Source organism: Cupressus sempervirens, chromosome 3 (genome assembly GCF_028749045.1).
Source record: "Cupressus sempervirens isolate cs-2001-9-10 chromosome 3, ASM2874904v1, whole genome shotgun sequence".
Lineage (NCBI taxonomy): Eukaryota > Viridiplantae > Streptophyta > Pinopsida > Cupressales > Cupressaceae > Cupressus > Cupressus sempervirens.
The window spans coordinates 231,965,398-231,989,901 of NC_143120.1; the positions used below are offsets into that span (position 1 = coordinate 231,965,398).

At 38.4% G+C, this 24,504-nt stretch overlaps 1 protein-coding gene across 1 annotated transcript in view; it reads right to left on the minus strand.

Moving 5' to 3' along the window:
* LOC149565700 (transducin family protein / WD-40 repeat family protein) overlaps window positions 1–24,504 on the minus strand; it is an 84,196-nt gene that overhangs the window by 11,126 nt on the left and 48,566 nt on the right. The window contains exons 3-7 of the mRNA XM_089819198.1: window positions 14,007–14,263; window positions 12,040–13,570; window positions 11,288–11,749; window positions 10,989–11,183; window positions 10,407–10,463 (exon numbers count right to left, since the gene is read on the minus strand). Of these exons, the coding sequence (XP_089675324.1) occupies window positions 10,407–10,463; window positions 10,989–11,183; window positions 11,288–11,749; window positions 12,040–13,570; window positions 14,007–14,263 (2,502 nt within the window). The remainder of the gene's footprint in view (window positions 1–10,406; window positions 10,464–10,988; window positions 11,184–11,287; window positions 11,750–12,039; window positions 13,571–14,006; window positions 14,264–24,504) is intronic.

Genomic DNA, 24,504 nt, shown 5'->3' on the forward strand with positions numbered 1-24,504 from the left:
TGACTACCAGCCACTAGAACTGATCTACTTCGCCTGCCTCTATGTCCACCCATCTCCAAACGCTCCAAAATATCCTATAATCTATCTAAAGCCTAAGCAATCCTGGGCTAAGTAGTGAATAGGGTCCGCACCATCTCTCTCTCTTCATCATCCTGATTCCCTGTGCCGCCCACCTGTTCTTCTGCCATAATAGGTTCCCGGTCTATTCCAAACCCTTGCTCAAGTTGAGCTCTCCTGTGCATATAAAATCTGTGTATCTTAGTTCTTTGATGCATAGATTTGTAATCAAATCCACAGGCTAGCAAGAACTCGGCTCTGATACCACTGAAAGATCTCTGATGGATCTCTTCCGCTGATCTGCTGTAATTTTATATTTTTAAATTTGTTTTCCCTGTTTATTAAATTTTTCTTGCAGAGCTAGGCAGAAGCTGCAGAAGGGTTTGATTGTTTTAAATTTTTTATGATTTTTCAATAAGTAATAACAGAAGTACAATAACATGAACCAGTTCTAAAAATGTATTCCAAATACTTTTAAAGCAAAGTCACTTCAAAAAGATTTTTCTGAATATACGCCTAATATGTAACCAGATGAAGATTTACAATAATATCTAGATGATTACAACCAAGAATAAAGCCAACCTGAAGGCGTGAAGGTGAAATATGAGCCCAGAAGGAAGCTACGGCCAGAATCCAGCTCTCAAATGCTGTACGTGGAAAAGTAGATGGCTGCCAGGCGCGGTCGTACAGCTGCAAAGTGCCCACACGTTGGTAAAATACCCAAACCTTAGCTAAAACCCTGACTTAATACTGCGTTCCTTAGAAGAAACAATGCACAATCTCAAAGATGCTTCTAAGTGCAAGAATCCAGACCACTATTTTGGGGGCTACGTCCCAAACAGGCAAAGCAAGTGGGTTTGGCGTCCCAAATGCTGAAAGCTCAATCAGAGCCCAAAACACATATCCAAGATGTAATATGTCAATAATGCCTTCGAACTTTGTCTTTACCTCCTTATAACCCACCAAACTTAGCTCGAACCCTAAAAGTGTCCCCATGTGGCGTTGGGTTATAAAATAATATATTTCTCATTTTTAAAGTGATCAAGTATCTAGAAAATGACCTTTTTCCCAATAGAGAGAAATCCGTTCACCGAAATGCTCTGAGTCAAAAAAGATATTTAGAAAAGTTCAAGAACTTTCCAACGAGCTATTACACCAAGGGATATTCACTCAGATGAGGCCAAAAAACCCCTTATTACTCCAAAATGGCTATAACTTAGCCTTATTTAAATTATTAAAATGCTAACTTAGGAGAATATTTAAATATATTAAAATATTTCCCAAATAGTGAACTCATAGCCAAAACACCTCTACAAGGTGAAATTGAACTCGTCACCTCCTGTGACTGATGCCAGATAATCTGAAATAACTGACAGTCTCATCCCTCAAAATTAGGGATACTCCTAAAAAATAGGAATGTCTCTGAATCTCCCAAAACTGAAACCATAGAATGATCTCATAGAGACTCAAGACTATAACCCATCTCCACCCACTAAAATGTAGGAAACTCCTACAATTAAGGAACTGCTCTCAACTGCCCTCGTACTGTCTGAAACTCCAAATCCAAACACTCTATACCCTGACTGAGTCTCTAAACACCACTGCCAGCCTATAAGACTCCCTAATAGGCTAACTCCCACATCCTGCTAGATAGAGCTAAAAGAGGGGACATGACAGGAAATCAAATTTCTACTGCCAACAAGTGGACCACTACCAACAGAAGTACCTGAGTTTGCACAAATTCACCACCATAGTACCATGGAGGAAGCTAAGATGGGTACGGCAGGAGGGATCTGCATGGAGAAAGGAGTCCAAGGTAGCAATCATACCATGGAAAGTGAGGTCAGGTCGTACCTTGGAACCAAACAAGCAGAACGACTATACACAGGGGGAAGGCAACGGAGATCGGCAACAAATTCCACAATGGGATCCACTCGACCATCCATTCCAGGAGTAGCACAACTAATTCCCTCAGATCGGCAACCCAGTACTAAGGTGATAGATCTCAGATGCCAAAAATAGTGTGCAGACAAGGTGATGTTGCAAACACTGTTGGGTACAGAGGTAGTCCATCATGGGCTTTGGTGGTGCAACCTACAGGCCAAATAACCACTTAAAGGGAAAAGCCAATGGACACTACAGCAGTTGAGGCTATGCCCAGTGATGACACACTCCTAGAGGAGGCCGACAGGTTGCTTGAGGAAGAGGGGATGGTCTCTCCATCGTCACCCACCGGTCTAGAGATAGAAGATGAAGATCCCACAAAAATAGAGAGTGAGAAAGTAGGACCGAGTACAACATTTTCTTTTGAAGGCGAGGCTGCTATGTTTCTCAAAGAGTTGCAAGCTATGGAGTATTCCACCAAAGAAGTGATCCTGCAGGCTAAAAATCAGAATATGGGGGCCATGGTCAAGGCAGCCAAATCATTGGAAACATTTATGCAACAGGGTTGTCATAAAGACTCGGAGTTGCTTCAATAGAGTGGATATACACAAGAAGAAATACCTACGGAATGGGTCAAACTTTACACTATTTCTCTTGTCCCGGAGCGTCCAGCCTTCATCCAAACCCTTGCAGATATGGAAATTGTATTTCAGAAGACATACTTAGAACTTCAACAAGGAAAGAACTTGGCACAGTGGCGGGCTAAAAAATGGGAGATTGAAAAGGCTACTTTGGCAGAGGCATGGTGGGCAAAACAGGTAGCACTGGAGGGACCCTGGTACATGGAAAAAGTTGCTTTGGCAGGCAGAATCACAACAACAGAAGCCAAGAAGATGGATGCTTTGCGGGTTTTATAGGGAGTTCAAGCCAAATAGAAAGCGGCGGAGCAAGAACTGCAACGACTCCGTGGAACCCCAAGTGCAGGGATGTCTTCCCAACCCTCTTCTTGAAGCCTCGATTTTTGTTCAAGTTTGTGTGGTAGTCGTATGGAAGACGACTTCTTTTTTGGGGGGGATAGATGTAGCCTGTAATAAAGTATTATTGTATTTAGCATTTGTTAAGCTTGAGTGGGTCGGGTAGTTAGGTAGTGAGGGAATGCGTCAGTTGACTTTCCCAACCAAACGACACTTTTATAAAGACTTTGGAATATTGCTAATGTACTTGTGATGTTTTTGGTATGAATAAAGTAATAAGGTAATAAGGTACATTCTATGTTATTGCTCTGTATATATATGTCTTTATTATTCTGTAAGTTTAAGTAGTATTTCCATTCTACACAACGTCCCCATGTTCATTTCTATAGTTTCCATAAATTTGCATGTAATCTCTCATTAATTCATAGAATCAACCTATCATGAAGAGAAATATAGAGATCCATGCTAAAAGCATACACTATTCCAAGTGATATAACAAAAATTCATGACCAATAAAGATATAATAATATAATATTTATCTATTTGCAGTCTAATCTTCCTCGAGAAGGATCTCAGCATGCACACAAATATGGTTGAATACACAATAATCTCTTTTAATAATATTGAAGAATAAATGCAACCAGTACCTCCAACTATTTTCAAACACCTGCACAACTCAAGACAAAAGTTTCTTCTCTTTTCACAAGTTAAACATTTTGTCAACAATAACATGTACAATCTAATTATGAGTTTTTAGACACTGTAATATCCCTGAATGAATCTGAGCTAAACTTTCACCTTTTATGAATCAACAAAAACTTCGACATGTCAAAATGTGCTTAAATTACACAAAACAATATACTTTAAGAAAACTAACAACCCAATAATATCAATAGACCAACAAGGTGCTCATCACATAAAAAATCCTGCATCTTCCAAAAAAACCACTACAAATTCTCTATGGCATAAGTAACCACAAAGAGCTTAATGAAACATATTGTCTTCAAAATACATAATCAGCACATCTTGGCACTTGCCCAATTAACAGATGGAGGTAAAAATATGAAAATGTGAAGGATAACCTCCACGGGAATACTCATATTTCTCAGACCCAATGAGATATTAGTAATCACAATAAGTGTTGCAAAGATATATTTATTCAATCACCCAAATGTCTTCTTCATTTAACATCTAGCTGCATTGCCAAAGGCAAGAGAAGACAAAAAAGAAGAAATTTGAAACCTCGTTTTGATACAATGTTAATGCTTCATCCAAAATTAAAGATAAACAACAATAAATAAAATAAAGAACACTAAGGCGTAGAAAGACGTGACAATATCCTGGGAAAACCCTCCAACTTGAAGGGAAAAACCCAGCCACACTAAATATATCTCTTTTATTAAGAAATGAGGTTTGAGTACAATGCTTCTAATTGAGTAAATATCTAATCACATAAAACAATCATATACATCTTGAATTGAGAGACTCTTCATATCATAACCAAAAGTCTCTTCATTTACCAAATGCAAGTATCTTCATATTTCCAAACACATCTCTTTGCATGTTGCACGTCTTTTCATGTTTCCAAACACGTGTATATCAAAGTGCATCGTGCAAGTAATTAAGGTATCTTCTGCAGCTACAAAAATCAACAAATGTTTGGTTGTCATTCCTTTAATCCAAGCACTCTATCGCTCATTGAAGCAAGATTTCTCTAATACTCTATACAAAAAGGATTTGTCCACTCCATCATAGGCTTTCCTAATGTCCAATTTCATGAACATCTTCTGCTTTCCCACTTTGATCAAATGGATCACCTCATGTGCTATTATTTTTCATTCCATAGTGGACCTATTCGAGGTGAAACCAATTTGTCCGTCAGATATCAACAATCCCAAGGTACTCTTCAACCTATTCATGACCACCTTGAGATGTTTTAATAGATTACATTACATAAATATATTGGACAAAATTCTTCAAATTTTTCTACAACATAAGAGATTAATTCAACCAAAGTATTATTGAAATCCCTTCGGACAAATCTTTCCTACCTAGACTCCTCAACGACCTTCCATATATCCATCTTAGTCAGATATCAACCATTTTGCTCCTCAAATATCAGCAATCCCAAGATACTCTTCAACCTATTTACGACCACCTTGAGATGATTTAATAGTTTACATTACATAAATATATTGGACAAAATTCTTCAATTATTTCTGCCCCGTTAGGGATTAATGCACCCAAAGTATTATTGAAATCTCTTAGGAAAAATCCTTTCTACTTAGACTCCTCAACCACCTCCCATAAATCTGTCTTAATAACCTCTTAAGGTTTCTGAAAAAATCACGCCTAAAAGCCATCTTTTCCAAGTGGCTTATCACCCTCTAGTGCCAACAATGCCTCTTTAACTAAACCAGAGGCATGAACATCTCACTGTTTGAGTTTTGAAATTAGGATAGGATAACATCCAAAACCTCATCGCACTCCTCAATAGTAACCAAATTGTTTATAGACAATAAAAAGGAAAAGAAAGTTATTGCCTCCTTTTTTATTTCATTAGCTTTGAAACATCATTGTCCACCCCTAGTCACAACTGAGGATATCCTATGAATGACATTTTTGTTTTCACAGAGCTGTGAAAGAATTTTGTTTTATGGTCGCTGTCGTGTCCCCTCTTTTAGTTCCGTCTAGCAGAGACATGTGAGTCAGCTTATTATGGGGTCTTGTAGGCTGACAGGGTTGGATAGAGACCTAGTATGGTTATTCAGTGTTGGGGACTTGATGTTCTGGTAGTTATTGATCAGTTGGGAGACGTTCCTTGTTTTTAGGAGATAGTTCCTACTTTTTAGGAGGTATGATCTTGCCCAGGGTTGGGTCTCCATGAGATTACTCTTTGGGTTCAGTTTCAGAGGGATAGGGCTTGTTTCCTAAATTTTAGGAGCATCCCTAAATTTTAGGGATAAGACTGCCAGTGGATCCTTGATTTCCAACTTCAGTCACAGACAGGTGACAGGATGATTTTATGGTTTGTGATGTCAGTTGGGCATTTTGTGGCTATTTGGATTATATTTTTAATATTTCCTAAGTTAGCATTTAATAATTAAATAAGGCTAAGTTATTAGCCATTTTGGAGTAATAAGGGGTTGGTGGCCTCATCTGGATGCACATCCTATGGTGTGATAGCTCGTTGGAAAGGTCTCAAAATTCTCTAAATCTTTCTCTTTGGTCTCAAGGCAATTCAGTGAACATATTTTTGTCTTTGAGGAAAAAGGTCATTTTCTAGTAACATGACCACTTTAAAATAAGAAATTATAACACTTTCACTACCCAACGCCACTTGGAGACACTTAGGGTTCGATTTGAAATTGAGAGGGGTTATAAGGAGATCAAAGCTTCATTCTAAAATCATCTTTTGCATATTTGACAACTTGTTTATGAACTTTCTCTAAATGGGCAATTTCTAGTCTAGGATGCAAACCCCAGGTTAGTGATTGGTTGGGATGTAGCCCTCAACAATCTTTGGCATTGAATCTCTTAGGTATTGTGCATGGTGATTAGGGACAGAGGCATCAATTCTGATTGGGGTTTCAGTGTGGCATGTCATCTTTCCAATTGGGACGTTGTTCATTGCAGCCTGTGGGATGCCATTTGCAGCAGATACACCACGTGGTGTATAGAGTATTGCTTGTATTCACCTCCAAATGTATGCTGGATTCAAGAACAATCTTCACCTTCCAGTTTGACATCAAATTTGTATGTGAGCTTTGGGAAATGCATTGGATTTATTGCTTGGCTCTATAATTCAAACAAATCTGCCTATTACGGTTTGCAATAATTCTGATTTTTACTGAATACCTTATTTATTTCAGTCGTGTTTCATGGTTGTTGTTCCCTATTCCTTTCTATGTTATAAAACCATCAAAAACAAACAAACCTTTTTGCACTTCTGTCCAGTTCTACAAGAAAACATAAATAAACAGGAAAACAGATTTCAAAATATATAAATTAAAGCAGATCAGCAAAAGAGATCCATCATAGATCTTTCAATTGCCAAATTTTCTCTCGATTTCTAGCACCAGTATATTTCTTCTCTTGCTAGAAACTCATTGTATCGAACCTTTAGATCCTTTTTCATGAGAAAACCACTTGCTCCATACCATCTAAAATCGAAGTGTTGTACAATGCTTCAAGATGACCTATAGCCGTTTTTTCAGCAAAAATGTCTTTTAAGTGAATTTGATTTCATGCCTTCAAAATACTTTGAACGAAATGGAATTTCTTGAAAAAAAACCTTTGTCTCCCATACATGCTGGAGAGTTATACCACCATTTTGCAAGAGTCAATGTATATCCTACTTCACGGAACCACAACTTTTCAAACTTGAAAGCATACCTAAAAGGAGTTGAATCCTTCTGCGAAGTTAAGGCCACAGGAAAGTGATCTGAGCAAGTAAAAGGGAGAATTGAAGCCTCAAAAATCGAAGGAAGAGAGTCCCATCAACCAGCCAAGAAAAACCAGTCTAGCTTTTCTAATATATTGGAGAACACCTGCCTTTTATTGGTCCACATAAACACCCCATTTTGTGCCTTAGCTTCCCACAGCCTGTTCCTTGTGACAAAGTTCTAGAAAGCAGTTTGAACATTTCCCAATATTCCCTTCCCACCTCTCATTTCAGCCAACTCGAGGGTTGCATTGCAACCTTACCCAAGGATGAAAACCTCCCATTAATTCTGAGATGGCTCTCTGTGCTGTCTTTTTATCTCATGTGTTTGTCGGTTCATAAACATTAAACAAAATTACCTTGTTCTGCAAATGCATCATATGACTTCAACCAGCTGCCAGTTCCTTGAATGAGAAATGTACTCCACCTTGACTGTCCTTGGATTCCATAAAATGTATAGTCTGCCTGAAGCCCTATAAGAACTCAGAAAAATTCCAGACCAAAATTTCCTTGCACCTAAAAGTGATGTTGCTTCTTCCTGCTTTACTTTCTTGTATGCAAATCACGTCAGGTTTTTCCTGATCAAACACTGCTTGATCAAGTGTCTCCTGCTAGGGGCATTGCAACCCATAACATTCTACACAAGGATCTTCATTGTTGCCCAGGAGAGAACAAGTCCCTGCTGGATCTCAGTTTGCTCTGATCTTTCATATTACCAACCATTTCCAAAAGTTCTTGATTGGACTTTCTACCTCTGGTTCTTCTACCCCCTATATTAATTTTCTGGGATCCAGGCTTATTTTGACTAATAGTTCTTTTCCCTTCTCCATCTACTACTCCAAGGATGTCCTCCTCTCCCTCCTGACCAGCCAGTCCATTATCCTTTGACCTTTCTTTCTCAATCCTAAGATCTTCTCAAATTGGAGACATATGAATATCTTTAAAAATCATTGCACTCTAACCAATCTCCTCTCCATATTGAACGCTTGTTGGTTCCTTCTGAGGATCATTTCTGATTTCTTCATTTACACCTTTTGTTACTATTGCCTTATAGCTGTCATCCTCCACCAAAGCTCCACAAGTATCCTCTTTATCGCCCATACCCCTGGAAACCAATCTAGACTCCCTTTCTCAGCTGCCTAACTCTCTGTTTTCTCTCCCTTATCACCAGACCCAGAGGCAATTCTTGCTGCCTATTTTCCTTTACCCCAGTTTCCTGGTTTTGAATCTACCAGTCTTCCATAGTGCCCTCTCTAAGTGGGATTCTGAACCAGGAACATGAGACCTTCCCCTTCCATCAACATGCATATCCACTCTATGTTGCAACTGGTCACAGTTTTTATTTTTTGTCCCCTTTGGATCCATCCTACTACAGAAGCCGTTCCATCCAAGTCCCCTTTTTGATTTTCTATCATAGCTGCTAATTTTGTCTCCGTGAGGTCTTGTTCAAGACCTCTACCCTTCTTGTCAATCAAACACTCCTTTGTCTAATCACCCTGGGACTTACATTTGTTGCATTTTTCTATAACCTTCTCTACCTCGATCTTCTTCACCATATTCCTTCACTAGTCAAAATCTCCTGCATGTGTGGCAATGGAGGATGGGGTCTCCATGCTATGCATATTCTAGCATACATTCTGAAATCATTTTTCTCTATGGCTTCATCTGCTTTTAAAAGCTTTCGAAGCTTGTTACCTATAATTCTTAACAGTAATCCTCATCCAGATTTCATGAGGTAAGTTCTAAAATTTTACCCAATTTGAGATTTACCCAATTAAAGCTTGTTTTGGGTTGAAATTTGGCAACCAGTCTTTGATAATAAAAAACAATGCCTCCCATCAGAAACAGACCATTATAAATCATCCATTGTTTCTCCCTTGCATTACAAGTAATAACTAAAAGAAATCCGTTCAGTAGGGTTTTCAAAGGAAAGTGCTTACCCCAATTTTCGTCATACCATTTCCATATTCCATGTTAGCTGTCCTCCCCATTTCATGAAGAATGCCCTTTACTTGTACAACTTCACAATATCTTTCCAACCCTCTGCTGCAATATGCGCTAAGATGACTGTGTTGTCCACCATTACTGATTTTCCCTTTGCTGTCTAAGTAGGCTGAGACAGGTTTTTCAGTCTCCGTTACTTGGTTTCTAGCCTTTTAAACCCATCTCACTTCCCTGAACCAATTTTAAGTATCCGCAGAAGTCCCTTCCAAAGTCTTTCAGACCTCAGTTTAGTTGCAACTCCTCGTGTCCCCAACAGCTCAAATTCCTTTGCGGAGCCTCCCAAGCCCTTCTAGGCAGGCACCATGCCAGGAGGCTTCTACATTCCCATTGATCTCCTTGCAGTCTCTGGTACCCGCTACTCGACCCGCCACCATAAAACCATAACTCTCTGTGTTTCTCCACCATTCTTTGCACAAAGATAACTGAGGGCAGTTGTTACAAGGAAAGGGTTAAGCGAATATTCATGTGTTTGTGGGGATGGAATCAATGTCTCTAGCTGCATTGCCCACCACTGTTACTAATGAGCTGTATTATTATGTTGGAAGGAATAAGAAAACTAGATAACATACAGGTGAACTACCATGCAGAAAGGTTTCATATTATTAAATGATTAATCATAGAACCCATAAGTTCAGCCTTAGATTTGCATTTGAAAAGTATCGATGACCATCCTTTTAAATTGTAATTGAAAGCAACCACTCATCAGGAATGATATCATAGATGTATATATTCAAATTGGAATATATGAATATAATATTGAACTTTTAAGACAACCAAAAGAGTGAGTTCTCAAGGGCCATTAGGAATCTCTTTCAAGAATCTTATTCTGCAATTAAAAAAGGAAGCATGGTTGTGCAAATTGAAAAATATAGTTTATGGAAATATAATAATTTCTGATTAATGGAAATTTGTCTGTAAAGAACATAGAGCTCAATGAAAAGGACAAAACAATTTATATATTCAAAAAGTAAATGCATTCAATCGGTGATTGCAAGTTGATGGAACTGAAAAAAGCTTGCCACATGCAAGGTGAGAAATCTCACCCGAAAAGGATCACCACGCAAAGACTGCACGTACAAGGAACTTCTTGAACCACGCCCCTGCAACAATACAGTTGTTAGTACTTCGTACGATCACTACTAATAAGTCAAATACTCAAATTTCCAAAAAAATCAACACTAGTTTAATTATTCTCAGAAAACATCACATCCTTAAAACATGCCAACAGCCAGGCAATATTTTCTATCATGAAAGAAAATGATGACCATGGTGATCCAGTCGTTGTTTAAGTGATAGTCAAATTAGTTTTTTTTAAAAGTCTCTAAATCCAAAATTGATGAAAATTTGAGTACATATAGGACTAAATGTTATTCTTTTTATTGCACACTGTCATATAGCATGCTTGCAGTTCAATAGTATTTCGTGTGAATTATGAAAAATATTTTATTTCATTTTGTGCTTACATACTTGCACCATTTCCATATAGCCGTCCATTTGATTTAATACTCTCCCATCAGACGAAATATATGCACTTGAAAAAATGATAATGAACATGCAATTGATAAAAGAAACTACACTTATCTAGATTAGGGACTTCTTTATATTCACAACAAAAAAGGAAATACCTCAAGGGCAAGATCCCTAAGCCTTCTACCAGTCTGAGCACAGCAAATACGAACAACATTTTCCTCACAACTCCCACTAATAATATAATCTTTCCCATTCATGTAATATGATCGAGTGTAGTTCTGAACACCTCCTGTAGATGCAATGTCAAATTTGGTATGTAGCCTCCCATCCACAGCTAAATGTTGCTTAACCTATACAACCATTTTTTGAGTTAGCCATGCAATTTGTTTCAAGCATTATTAAAAATTTTGCACAACCCAAAAAAACAATCACAATCTATTCATCATAAAAATACCTCGTTATCCACAGCTGAAGAAAGAATATAATGATCGTCATGAGCGAAGCAGACCATCACATTTCCTCTTGTGCTGGTAATTGTATAAAGAGGATGTGTTGGCTTCTGTCGTAAATCCCACATCTTGATGTCCTTGTCAAATGATGAAGTAGCAAATATATTGGGGGAATGATGAGAAAATTTAACAACATTTATATGTTCACCATGAAGATCTTCAAAAACATGCAAACGTCTCCCACTGCAAATATCATACAGAGCAACATGTTTTGAATAGCCACTAGCAAGAAAATAATCATCTGTTGAATTGATATGGACAGATGTTAATGACTCAAACTCTTCATATGTATAAGAGGAAGGGTTCCTATTACTGCTGTTTGCACCATATCTTCCAGGAACTAGTGCTGAACGCATCCGGTTCACATCATATAATTGTAAAGTGCCATTGTCAGAGCCAGCAATAAGCTGTACATGGCAATTGATAAAAAGTGCAACTTAACACTAATAAGATTAATGAAAGGAATAAAATTTTGATAATAATTTATATCATCTATAAAAGAAAGTAAAGAGGATCCCAATTGTGAATTAAGCGTCACAGTTATGTTTCAATTAAGAAAAGTCAATCTAAAAATATAGAAGCACAATATCCCCTGCCAACAATAAATTGATCTGACTTCAGAACCAAAATCAAGCCCAAATTTGCCGCGAAATTTGAAATCAATCTAATTTAATCATCAAGTATAAGCTCAACATACCTTTGTAGGGTCCTTGCTGAACCAACACAGCCCAAGAACGCTACGATTTGCTCCAACTGACTGAGCATGACCAACAAGTTTACCACTTTCATGGTTGATCACAACTACTTCTCCATCCAGAGTCCCAAAGACCATCAAACTAGAATCTATTGGGTGATATTCAAATTGCCGGGGTCGAAACTTATTATTAGTCTCATTAAGGCATTTTTTCGACTTAGAGATAGGGTGAATATCTGGCCATGCTGCCATTTTGGCTGCACAAATAGATTTATGAAATGCAACAGCATTACCACTGGCCATGCCAAACTGTTTTAATTTGGAAGACTTTTGTAGTCCAGGACCTATCCCAGTTTCACGTCCATTTAAAATGTTAATGACATTTTCTTTATCTCTCTTATTGTATGGCAGCAATTCAAAATGTTGAGAAAATGTTTTTTGCGCTCTTTCCCTCTCCGACTGAGATATAGGCACATTGTCAAGCACTTTCAAACCAGGTAATGAGGCAATCATAAATTCTCGATAATGTTTCTCAAAGCAAATCGGAGAGGGATGGTATGAAGCATCTCGTCTGACTGCAATGGAAACAGGTATTTCTGGGAATGCAACATTTAGATCATTACCAGAAGTCCCTTCTCCGCTATTTATCGCACTTAACCCACCTGGTATGGCTCTCTCAGGTGCATAATAAAATGTATTAGTTGAAATACAACAGTCAAATGGATTATGAGAAGCTTCACTGAGACTTCCATGTGTTTCCCTGTCTCTCATCAAGAATAGTTCTTCATTCCTCAAAGAAAACCATTCATTTGTTTCAAAGAAACTCTCCTCTGCGTTTTTATGCTCAGTTGGTTGCTCCCAGACATTGGCATTGTTATAATCCATGTGTGTGATTTCATTTCTCTGTCTTTTCAAATTTCTAAGAAAACCTGTCTGCTGCTGAATATTTGTTGGAATATCTGCTGCAACCAACTCTCTTAGGTGAAATCTTGAATCCGTATCACTTTCATCTGATGAATCATCATTCGAGCTATGACCTAAATGGTAGCGTGCCACTGACTCATCATCTGAGAACATGTCATGAAAATTTGCTTCTTCTGTTTCAGAAAGTTCTGAATCTGGAAATCTAACACCCCCATGATCAACAGGAGGCCAGTCTGTGCTCCAATCTTTATGGGTTGGTTTTAGAGCAATACTTTCATGTACAAGAGAATTGAGTTTCTCAGACGAAGACTCTGGACATTTTCCTGTATCATTACAACATAAACAATTCTGGAAACGAAGCTCCAACAAAGATGGAAGTCTTGATAATGCAGCACATGTTGTCCAGAAATTGGTGATTCCAGTCTCACACATAGAAAGCCTCTTCAATTTTGGCATAGAGATAAAGCAATCTTTTGGCAAGCTGGTAAGATTATTAAAATCGAGCTTCAGTGTGTGAAGTGCAAAAAAATGCCCTGACATATTTAATTTCCTGACACAACAGGAACTCAAGTTCAAAAGCTGGCATGGCAAGCCTCTTTCCAAAAGATCCCTGTACAATGTAGTTTGAATTAAAACTTCATGCCAACCACCAAGACTAAAATATATGATGTTATTGAATTTACTAGCTTTCATCTATCCAGTTGAAAAAGCTACAGCTTAAGATCTGCATCTCAAGACAAGCATAGAGCTCTAACAGAAATCAGACAATAGCATTAAAAAATAACATAAGATGTTATTGTATAAACTAGCTTTGATCTATCCAGTTGAAAGGAAATAACACTAAATTCATGCATCTAAAGCATTAATTGAAATCAGATAGTAGCATACAAGAACCAATGAGAAACAAAGTTAAATGTAATTCAACAAAATTAACCAAATCAGCAAGAAATGAATTTTTACAATACACCAGGATCCAAGAAAGAGAAGCAAGATAAGGATGAAATCTTATTTGCAGTCAAAATGAAAGAATCATTCTAGAGACCCACCTAAGGGAATCTTTCCCAAGAGAAATATCTTTTAAATCAACAACTCGAAGTTTTGGCCCAATCAATCGCATGACAGCCAGGAGGTCTTGGCCATTGAAAACCACACATGGCGAGATGTGAAGTACATCTACTGCATCTAATTCAGAATATTTTACCAAAAAAAGGGCTTCAGTCAAAGGAGAAATATCAGTATCTGTGAGTTGGTCGATGATTATCTCCAGGATGCATGCTTCATCCAGAGATTTCAGCAGCTTAGCCTGGCAGAAAAACAACAAAAAAATGTTTGCTATAAATGTCAGCTCATCTGGTTCTTAAAAATAATAATCTATGCATTACAACAGTATCTAGCTATATGGAAAATCCAAACAGAATGTGTTTGTCCACAAATAAAGAACAATGGTCAATGATCCATAAAATTAAATAAGCATGAAGATGTGATATTTTTTGAAAGACAATTTCACCAAAGAGATTCAAGTAGAATTATAGCAGTCTTCAAGTTCAAACAAATCTTATCATAACATGTAAATGGCATTATTCAATTACAGAATAATGACAAAAAACAACTGAATTCGAATTTTTCCATTCTTATCAATTTTGACAAGTGTCAATCATGACTAGTCTATGCAGCTATTGAACCCCTATTTTTAAGTTGTCATGTGATAAATAAAATGACAGATGATGCTTGATATCATATCAAACTCATTTGTTTGGAAAAGATAAGAAAGAGCCCAATTAATGTTTTGAATGATAATTATCAATGCTTGGGAAAACATATGTATTAAACTGATTACACATCAACTGTATTCCCTATTGTGCTTATACGAGGTGCCCATCTCATGCTGCACTTGGAATCACCTATCTATTAACATTATCACTCATCCTGATAATGGACCGCAAAGATCAGCCCAAGTCCTCAAATTGTTTATCTTTTCTATGCAGTTTATCCTTATAAGAAAAAATGAATGTAGAGAAACTGCAAATATTTACTCAAGACAATTTGTGCTTCTATTTGTTTTTTCATTTAAATACAATGCAAATTTAAAGAATTTTCAAATCCTATGTTGTAGGAAGCAAGATTCCAAAATAGACTGAGTTGTTTTAAGTTTTAACAACTCAACAAACATACCACTAATAAAATAACCTATTAAACAAACCGTGACTAATAATAATATTAAGTTGTTTTCACAAAAACTAATATTAATATGGCACTTATTTATCACGCATATATATCACTAACCACAAACCTGACAACTTATTATTTTATACATCTCAATATTCCTAACACATATTCGAACACCAATTCCTAGTGACACCCTTTATGGTGGACATGGGGAGATAGTACATCGCAATACTTGATGACCAATCATAGCAGCTCACCAAATACTAAAAGATAAAAAGTAGGGGCATACATATCTGTTAAATGGAACCAGGGATAGGAACTAACATATCTACCCAATGTCTTACATAAAATTTGGATAGGGGCAAGCATATCTATCCAAACACAAGGTTATGAACAGGGACACACATCTGCTCAAAACAATTATGATTGGGGACAAACACTTCCAATCACTTACATCTTATTTTGTGAATGGGAGCAAACACATCCACTCACAAACAGCCAACAATAGTGATTTGGGACAAACACATCCAATCACTAATTCAAACATTTGATTTGAATAAAGAACACGCTCCTCACTATCTTTCTGTGGAAGATCTTCAGTAGCCATCCCATGAAAGCATTCTTTATCATCATCTGCAGCCAAGCATGATTTGTATTTAGCTTTCCATCAAGGAGATCCTTCACATATTGAGTGCAACTCATAAATGTGTCCCTTATTCTTGCAATAGTAGCTCAAAATTCTGTTATACATGAAACCATTTTCCTTTCATGCAAAAGAGAACTAGAGTTGGACAAATGGTTATGTTTATTTTTTCCACACAGTGCAGTTTGCTGATTCAATTTTCTTGGCTCTTTCATCAATCAAAGTAAATAATATTTCTTCTAGAGTAGCATGTACTTTATTTAACGTGAAAACAATGTTGCCATAACTAGGAGGCATGCTATTTGACAAAATAGCTTTTAAGTCATCATCATCTAATTTAGCACTTATCCCAACTAGTTGATTTGAAAGGGACAAAAACTTACTAATGCTGAACAATGTTATCATGATCTATCATTTTCAGCCCAAACAATGTTTACTTTATGTTGTCGGTCGATTTTGCATTCTGTAGCCGACTAGGTTATGCCGTCGGAGATTTTGTATTTTGTAGCCGACGGGTAGATTAGGATTGTTATGTAGCCGACAGACCCCTTCGGGAAGGTTCAGCAGGAAGTATTTATACCCCGTCTGGGTACATTGTAAATCGTCTTATCTTATCTGATGCTCTGTATGTAATCTGTTGGCATATACGAATAAAGGAGTACTATTGTTGTTGTTCGTGTTCATTATCTATGTGCAATACTTAATTAATCTATGCGGTAAACATTTGGCACCATTGCCCCATGAACATGGAAGGTGGGAGGAATGAAGATTACTGCCAAATCAGCTTAACAAGGATTGAAATAAGGTCAAGGGAAAAGATGGAATCCATACTGCGCAAGAAAATTTAATTCTGGTACAACAAGACGAATGTAGAAGGAGGTTTCAGAAGATTGCTAACAGACACAGAAGCGCAGAGGAATTGTTAGAGGAGACTCGACAGCAGGTGGAGTTGGTGGAAGAAGCAAGGGAGGAGTTTTTGAAATTGTATTCACCGATGGAAGAGAATCGACTCGCACAACTCAGAGTGCCAAGGGAGCACGAGCGTGGAGTGAACTCTTTGTCCGCGATACACTTCCGAAAGGGACAACTTCAGAAGATCCTTCTTCACCAAGCTTCGCAGCTATTGAGACTGCCAATGTGGGAGAGCAGACCGCCGGTGTGGGAGTGCAGACCGCCGATGTGGGAGAGCAGATCACTGGAGTGCAGACCACCGATGTGGGAGAGCAAGCCGCAGGTGTGGGATTGCAAATCACCGGTGTGGGAGTGAACAACGCCAGTGTTGCAGGCCCAAACAACACTTGTGCACAAAACCTAGTAGTGATGGCAGGGCCAAAAGAAAAGTTACCGAAGTTTACTGGTGATTGTACAGCCAATCCGATTCGACACTGTAAAACATGCGAAACGATTTGGAAGGCAAATGGCATAACAGATACAAACGAATGGGTGCGGTAGTTTCCGGCAACCCTACGGGGTGTTGCAATTGATTGGTTCGTCGATGTAGATCCCCAGAACTTAGCCACTTGGGACAACCTTAAGGAGTTTACTGCCGAATTTCAACTGTTGCGCAACAACAACGAAATTGACTCAAAGATATACAATACGAAGCAAGGGAAGAATGAAATTGTTCGCATCTACGCTAGGAAATTAAAAGATTTGATAAGTAAAATGAAAAATAAACCAGCGAACGGACTGCAAAAAAGATGGTTCGTGGAAGGCCTACACCCGAAGTTGCGGAAGAAGATGAAAATTGTGCCACCGTCATCATACACAGAAGCATACAACAGTGCGATGAACTTGGAAAGCGAGCAGAGGACAAAAAAGAAGAATAGTTCCTCCGACTCAGATGACGACGTGTCCTCGGGGAGGATAGCAGTGATGATGAAAAGAGTAGCAAGAAGGTCTGCACCCTACAGAAGGACATGATCCGTATGATGAAGGAATTTAAATACATGCAGAAAGAGACAAAGGTAAGAGAGTTGTGGTGCACAAGATGTAAGACGGAAGGTCATACTAAAGGGTCCTGTCCAAAGAACCAATTTTGCAAGATTTGCTAGATCATGGGACATTCCACAAAAGAATGTCCCTTTAACATGAAAACCAGAGGACCTCAACAGGTGTTTCTGGCATAGGCAACTTCCACGTCAGGAGGGAATAGAAATGCAAACATTGATGGTGCCACTTCGAGTGGGTACAGGAATAATAGCAGAGGGCAAAACAACAATAACAATGCAAACAATAACAATAACAATGGCAACTGAAGTTGAATCCAGTATGATGCAAACGGACGGCCAATCGTTCAATGCCGAGCATGTAATTTGTGGGGTCATTTTGCGCGGGATTGTACAACAACAAACACTGAAATTATTATGCAGATGGTGCGGACCCGACGACCATGAAGATGCCAAGTGCCCAAAATCCGGAGTAAATTTGATCACTGTTGGAACAGACGAAGAGGAGGTTCTGGCAATTACACGGAGGCAAGCAAAGGTGTACCCGGACCCGTCAAAAGAAAATAGGAAATCGGGGGAAGCGCGGGCGGAAATTGAAAAGGCATCACAAGTGGAGACATCTCAGTTGAAAGACACCACCGGCACCTCAACAAGGAACTGCGCCGAGCAAAACATAATAAAGCAGGTGATGCAAATGGAAGTCCCGATCAAATTAAGTGACCTTCTCACAATGCCCCAATTATGGACGGCCATTCTGAATTCTACACTACTTCTGAAAGCAACGGAGGAAATCGGAAGGGATAGTAGTGGAACGACGACGACAGACCCAATGCTTATGGCACTCACAACGGGAAGGCATCCGGCAGTCGTCGAGATGGGGATTTTGGGAAATGTTCTGACAAACACAATTGTCAATGGAGGGTCCGGCGTGAATGTGTTACCAGAGGACACCTAGAAGAAGTTGGGAAAGCCAACGTTGTGGCCACCTACATTGCAGTTGCTCACAGCAGACCAGCATAGGATCAAACCATTGGGAATCTTGAGGGCGCAACCGGTAACTATTGGAATGCAACCATTTTTATTGGACTTCGTGGTCATTCCATTGAAAAGAAAAGGATATGATGCTATTCTGGGATGGAATTGGTTGGTGCAAGCAAAAGTAAAACATAATTGGAAACGAAATACCCTATCAATGGAGCGCGGAGGCAAAAGATTCCTAATTGACCTGCACACACAAATGATAGGTGAGGAGGCAACATCATCAGATTCAGAAGGTGAAGGCGAAAGTGATGACGAAGGAAAGAGGAGAATGGAACTGGACGAAGGAGTATTGAGACTAGGAGGATCGAATGACGACAACCTAGACTCGGTGAATGGCCTTTTCCAATAGCAGATAGAAGACTACAAACTGTTTCCGAGTTGTAATATGTTAAGGGTCGACGAAGGTGAGAAAACAGAGGAAAATGAATGTTCGAAGGAATACAGAGAAGCGGAAGAAGAAAAGGCAGTTACGGCTGACACTGAGGGGAAGAACATACAGTCCGAACCCAGGAAAAAGAAAGATCCCACTGTCTAGTATATGGTGAACGGACTGCACAGAAAGAAAAGAATACACCGCATCATAGAATTAGTTGACGGGTGCCGACAACAAGGAAATAATCTAAATGAGCGACGACTAGAGGCACAATGGGCCACGGAGGTGACACAGAACAGACGCAAAGCGTAGCGTGATAAGCATCTAAAGCTCAACAAGTTTCAGCCGGGCCAATTGGTACTGAAGTATGACGGGCGGAGTGAAATCAAACCAAGAAAGTTTAAGATCAGATGGGTCAGGCCATACCAGATCTGAAAGGTAGGTGACAATGGAGCAATAAAACTATGGATGCTAGACAGAAAGGAAGTGGTTGACGCAGTGAATAGTTCGAAGTTGAATGTCTACCATGAAAGAAGTAACGCACCTCCGTGAACGAACAACTAAGAAAAGAACGACTGTAAATACTATATATATGTAAATATTGTACAGAGTTAATCAAAAAAAAAAATGCAAGCGAGAAGACCCGCGGACACCTATTCCGCGAGTTATGGCTCCGCGGGAAGGCCCTTGCCTATGCGGGCTGCGACTCCGCGAGGAGTCCTTTGTCTTCAGTGGCCTAATGTCTCCGCGGGAAGTCCTTTCTCCTCCGCAGCCTGACTATAAACTTCTTTCCCGCAGCAATCCTTGTTCATCCGCAAGTTGCGTTCTTTCTCCGCGGCTTAATACTTCTTTCAGCGGCAAGACAGGTGGCTAAGGTGTGAACTTTGTCCCCGCAAGCGCACCCGGGCGCTGCCCCAAGACCCCGTGAGGGCGCTACCCCTCGACCCTGCTGAGGGCGATGCCCCCTAGACCCTCAATCGTTGTAGTTATCGTTCGTGGGAAGTGTGACCAGTTAATGAGACTTGGAGCTACTGTAGGCATTGAGTGTCTGTGTACCAGAGGCACTTGGAGTAGGTGTTGGATGTGAGGTTGTCTTGGTGGATGTATAGAGAGCTCGGGAGGAGTTGACCATCCAATTGAAGGCATATAGCGACACTTGGCTCAGTGTACCTAGAGTTGGAAGCACAGGTGGTTATCAAGGTCAGCTTGATTAAGGAGACAGCATTGTGCTAGCAGAGGCTACGGATGCATCGTGGTTTGGTACAGGCACGGGACAAATGTGAAAGTGATGTGACAGAAACAGATCTATCTTGTTGTAGTTAGCCAGTTAATGTATTTTGTTTGTTAATTTGTCTTGGATATTTTGTTAGTCGTCAGGAGACTACTTTTCTTTTTGGGGGGGATGATGTCGTCGGTAGATTTTGCATTCTGTAGCCGACTAGGTTATGCCGTCGAAGATTTTGTAATTTGTAGCCGACAAGTAGATTAGGATTGTTATGTAGACGAAAGACCCCTTCAGGAAGGTTTGGCGGGAAGTATTTATACCCCGTCTGGGTACATTGTAAATCATCTTATCTTATCTGATGCTCTGTATGTAATCTGTTGGCATATGCGAATAAAGGAGTACTGTTGTTGCTGTTCGAGTTCATTATCTATGTGCAATACTTAATTAATCTATGCGGTAAACACTTTAAGCTCATCATTGCACTTGTTGCTTGTGATTTAAACGAAGTATTCACATCATCCCACATTTCCTTTGAGGTCTTCGTTAAGTTGATATGATGGAGATATGCATCTGACAATTCAAGGCCAATCGAGGTTACTGCCCTTCTATCCTTTGCAGTTCACCTTGCAATTTCATCAACATCAGTTGGCTTTATCGTTGCTCCACTTACCACATCTCATTAATCTATTTCAAGAAGGATAAAGTGTAACTTAATCTGCCTTGTGTGGAACTCTGAACCTTGGAATTTTTCTATCAATATACCTTGAAAAACTTACTAATATGCTGAACAATGTTATCATCATCTATCATTTTTAGCCCAAACAATTTTTGCTTTAAGCTCATCTTTGCACTTGTTGCTTGTGATTTAAACGAAGTATTCACCTCATCCCACATTTCCTTTGAGGTCTTCGTTAAGTTGATATGATGGAGGTATGCATCTGACAGTTCAAGGTCAATCAAGGTTACTGCCCTTCTATCCTTTGCAATTCACCTTGCCATTTCATCAACATCAGTTGGCTTTGTCGTTGCTCCACTTGACACATCTCATTAATCTATTTCAATAAGGATAAAGTGTAACTTAATCTGCCTTCTGTGGAACTCTGAACCTTGGAATTTTTCTATCAATATACCATCTTTCTCCATGTAATGAAATATTTTCAAACTTTGAGGCTAAAATTTTTAAATCCCCCATTAAAAATGAGGTGTCGAACCCCACCAAAAAATGCACCTTAACACTCACAAATTGGACACAAAAAAAACTTGACTGAATGACACTTGGAAGACCAAAAATGTTGCATTGTCCTTGTTGGTTCCCAAAATCGCAGATTGGAATCCTACGAGCCTTGCCTGCTCAATGCTCGAATATCCAACTGGTTAAGGCCAACTTGATAGGATTGATCGATGAGATCCAAATCCCTTGCGCTTCTAGCTCTGCAAAACCAAGGCGGGTGTACTTGATCCTGAACAAAACACTTGAGCCCAAGATGCTTATAGCAGATTGATTAGAACACGAAAACAATGGAAGCTTTCAAAATGGGAAGAATTATAGAAAGCTTTAAGATTGCAAATTACGAATTGAGAATAATAAATGAGATAATGTTTTAAATAAAGAATGAACACAACAAATGAATATATTAATTCCTCAATAAAAAGAAATGAAACAGTTGCTAGCATATGGATTACGAATCAAGAGTAATATAAAGACCAGTGCTTAATTAAATGGGCAATCAGAGTCAATATTATAAGTTGACACATACAACTTTATAAAGTTCAATGTATTTAAACTATATACAATTTTAACAATTCAAACGCAACGGATCAATTATATGAACGCAATTTTAAACTAGTCTAGGATACACTTTTAACTCCTGTGATATGGAGACAAACTAGACATAAATACAGAAACAATTAAATATTTCACAATATCTATGCTTATCAAATTTAAAATGCAATAATAACCCAATCCACTTATCCAAATTTTAAAATGTTTATAGAAAATAAATAAAAACATTTATAAAGGACACAACTTAATAATAATTTAAAACTCTAAAATTTAAAATAAATAATTATGCTAGAAATAAAATCATAATAAAGACACTCCTTACAGATGATCGATCTATTGCAAATTTATCCAGATCGCATACAATTCACCCAATGATTCAATCCACGGGCTCTAATCAAGAATTTATTTCTTCGCCAATCAAAGAATACAATACATCATAAGTGCATCATAATATGAAACATTAAAATAAATATGAATTGTCTATTGTGTTTTACATCTCATATATTTATAAATGTGAAAGGGTGCTAATACGAACCAACACATCCTAATTGCAACTGCCTTCTAACCTAGATAATAATGATAATGAATTACCCCATGAAATGAAGGCGGCTAGTAATATATAATAAATTTTCTGAGATTTTTCGATTAACTTAATAATAAGTTGAAATTGTCCAAGGGCATGTAAATCTCCATGGTAGGCATTATGTGCAAAATGGCTTTCACCTTTTAACAGCACAAAACTCGATTTGATTCATCATCAGTGTTCTCTTTTGCATCACTCTTTCCTCTATGCTCGAGCTAAGAGCGATCAAGGCGTGGTCATTCACTTGCTAAATGTGATGCGTGGGCTCATTGGGAGTTCAATACTTCAAGACGCAAAAATCATACCCTCCCCGCACATGTTCACCATAGACATAGCGCACAATTTTCTCTCTCGAAATCATGTTTACTATCCACGAATGGGGATAGTCACGAGATTCTGAAGATGTATATTATGCCTCCTTTTTTAATCCTCATATCTCCAAACCTCTGTCGCATCTCACATGCCAAAGATAAGGAATGATTCAGAAGTCGCATATATCCTCTCGAGAAATATCTCCGGCACTTGAAATCTAGAAGTCACTTCCTTCTTTGTGAAATAAGTTTGGCACATATTGCGGTAAATCATTTCTGGTAGTAATCTTCTATTGCCCTCGTTTTTGATGTCCCAAATCATTTTCTGTCTAGTCATGGATGCTTCCATATTTCTCCATATGCCTGCATTGATAACAAAAAACCAATTAGAAATAAATTTATTGAAGAATGATTGAAGTCATGAATACATTTGTTCATGCTCAGACTACTCTATGAGTCGTGGAAATTAAGAACTCCATCATTCCAGCGTGCATTCTCCTCCTAATATTTCATATCTCCATGCTATCATGTAGTCTGATGCTTCCTTGGTCTGTTCATTCCAATCCATATTGTCTTAATATAGCTTGCATGGCATATTCTTGCAAATGAGCACTTTCTACTTCTTGTGGTATATCAGAGAGAGCCATTAACAGAGCATATAAATTATTCCAGATTTAATCCAAGCATGGTTAAACACCTTCAACAAGCAGACTTCACTCTATTCTGCTCTAACCTTAGATGCAGTGGCATAATGTCCAATATCATTCCTTTTCTGAGATCACCAGCAGTGCCTTTGAAATCAAAGAAGTTGATGAAGACACCAGTACTCTGCTACTCCAGAATCGGGAACTTCAACCAAAGTGAATGATGATATAGCTTTATATGTATTCAGCACGACATAGTAAAGAGTTGAGAGTGTCATTCTTTTGTCTGATTGCTTAAATATCATTCTGCAATTTCTTATGTCTTCTCACTACCACTCTAGCATATGGGAACACATTTCTCTTGAAGACTTTTCTGAAAAGCTTACCTGTTTTGTTTATGATTCCAGATTGCACAATTAAAAATCTCTACACATCATTCTATCCGGAATCGAGATGATGGTCAAAGACAATGACACCCAATACAGTGTGCAGTCACCAATATAGAACATTATATAACAGCAAAAAGAATCTGGAATCTGGGAATAGGATGCATCAACAGAACTCTAACTCATTATGTTCGCTCATTCTTTATGATAAAAATGGAGAGTAAAATAAGTCTCCATCAGTCCTCTCATACAACTAATAGTAAGATTTATATAAGATCTAAACCAATTTTTTCAAATAATGCTGAGGCAGCCGATGAAACACCTCACATGATGCTAACAGATGCAGATTGACAAGCCTAGTTCCTTGTTTAGAAATGCAGATGGACCAACCAAAGTTTTACCTTTTGTAAGTGAACTTCAACACTTATGTCACCATTATT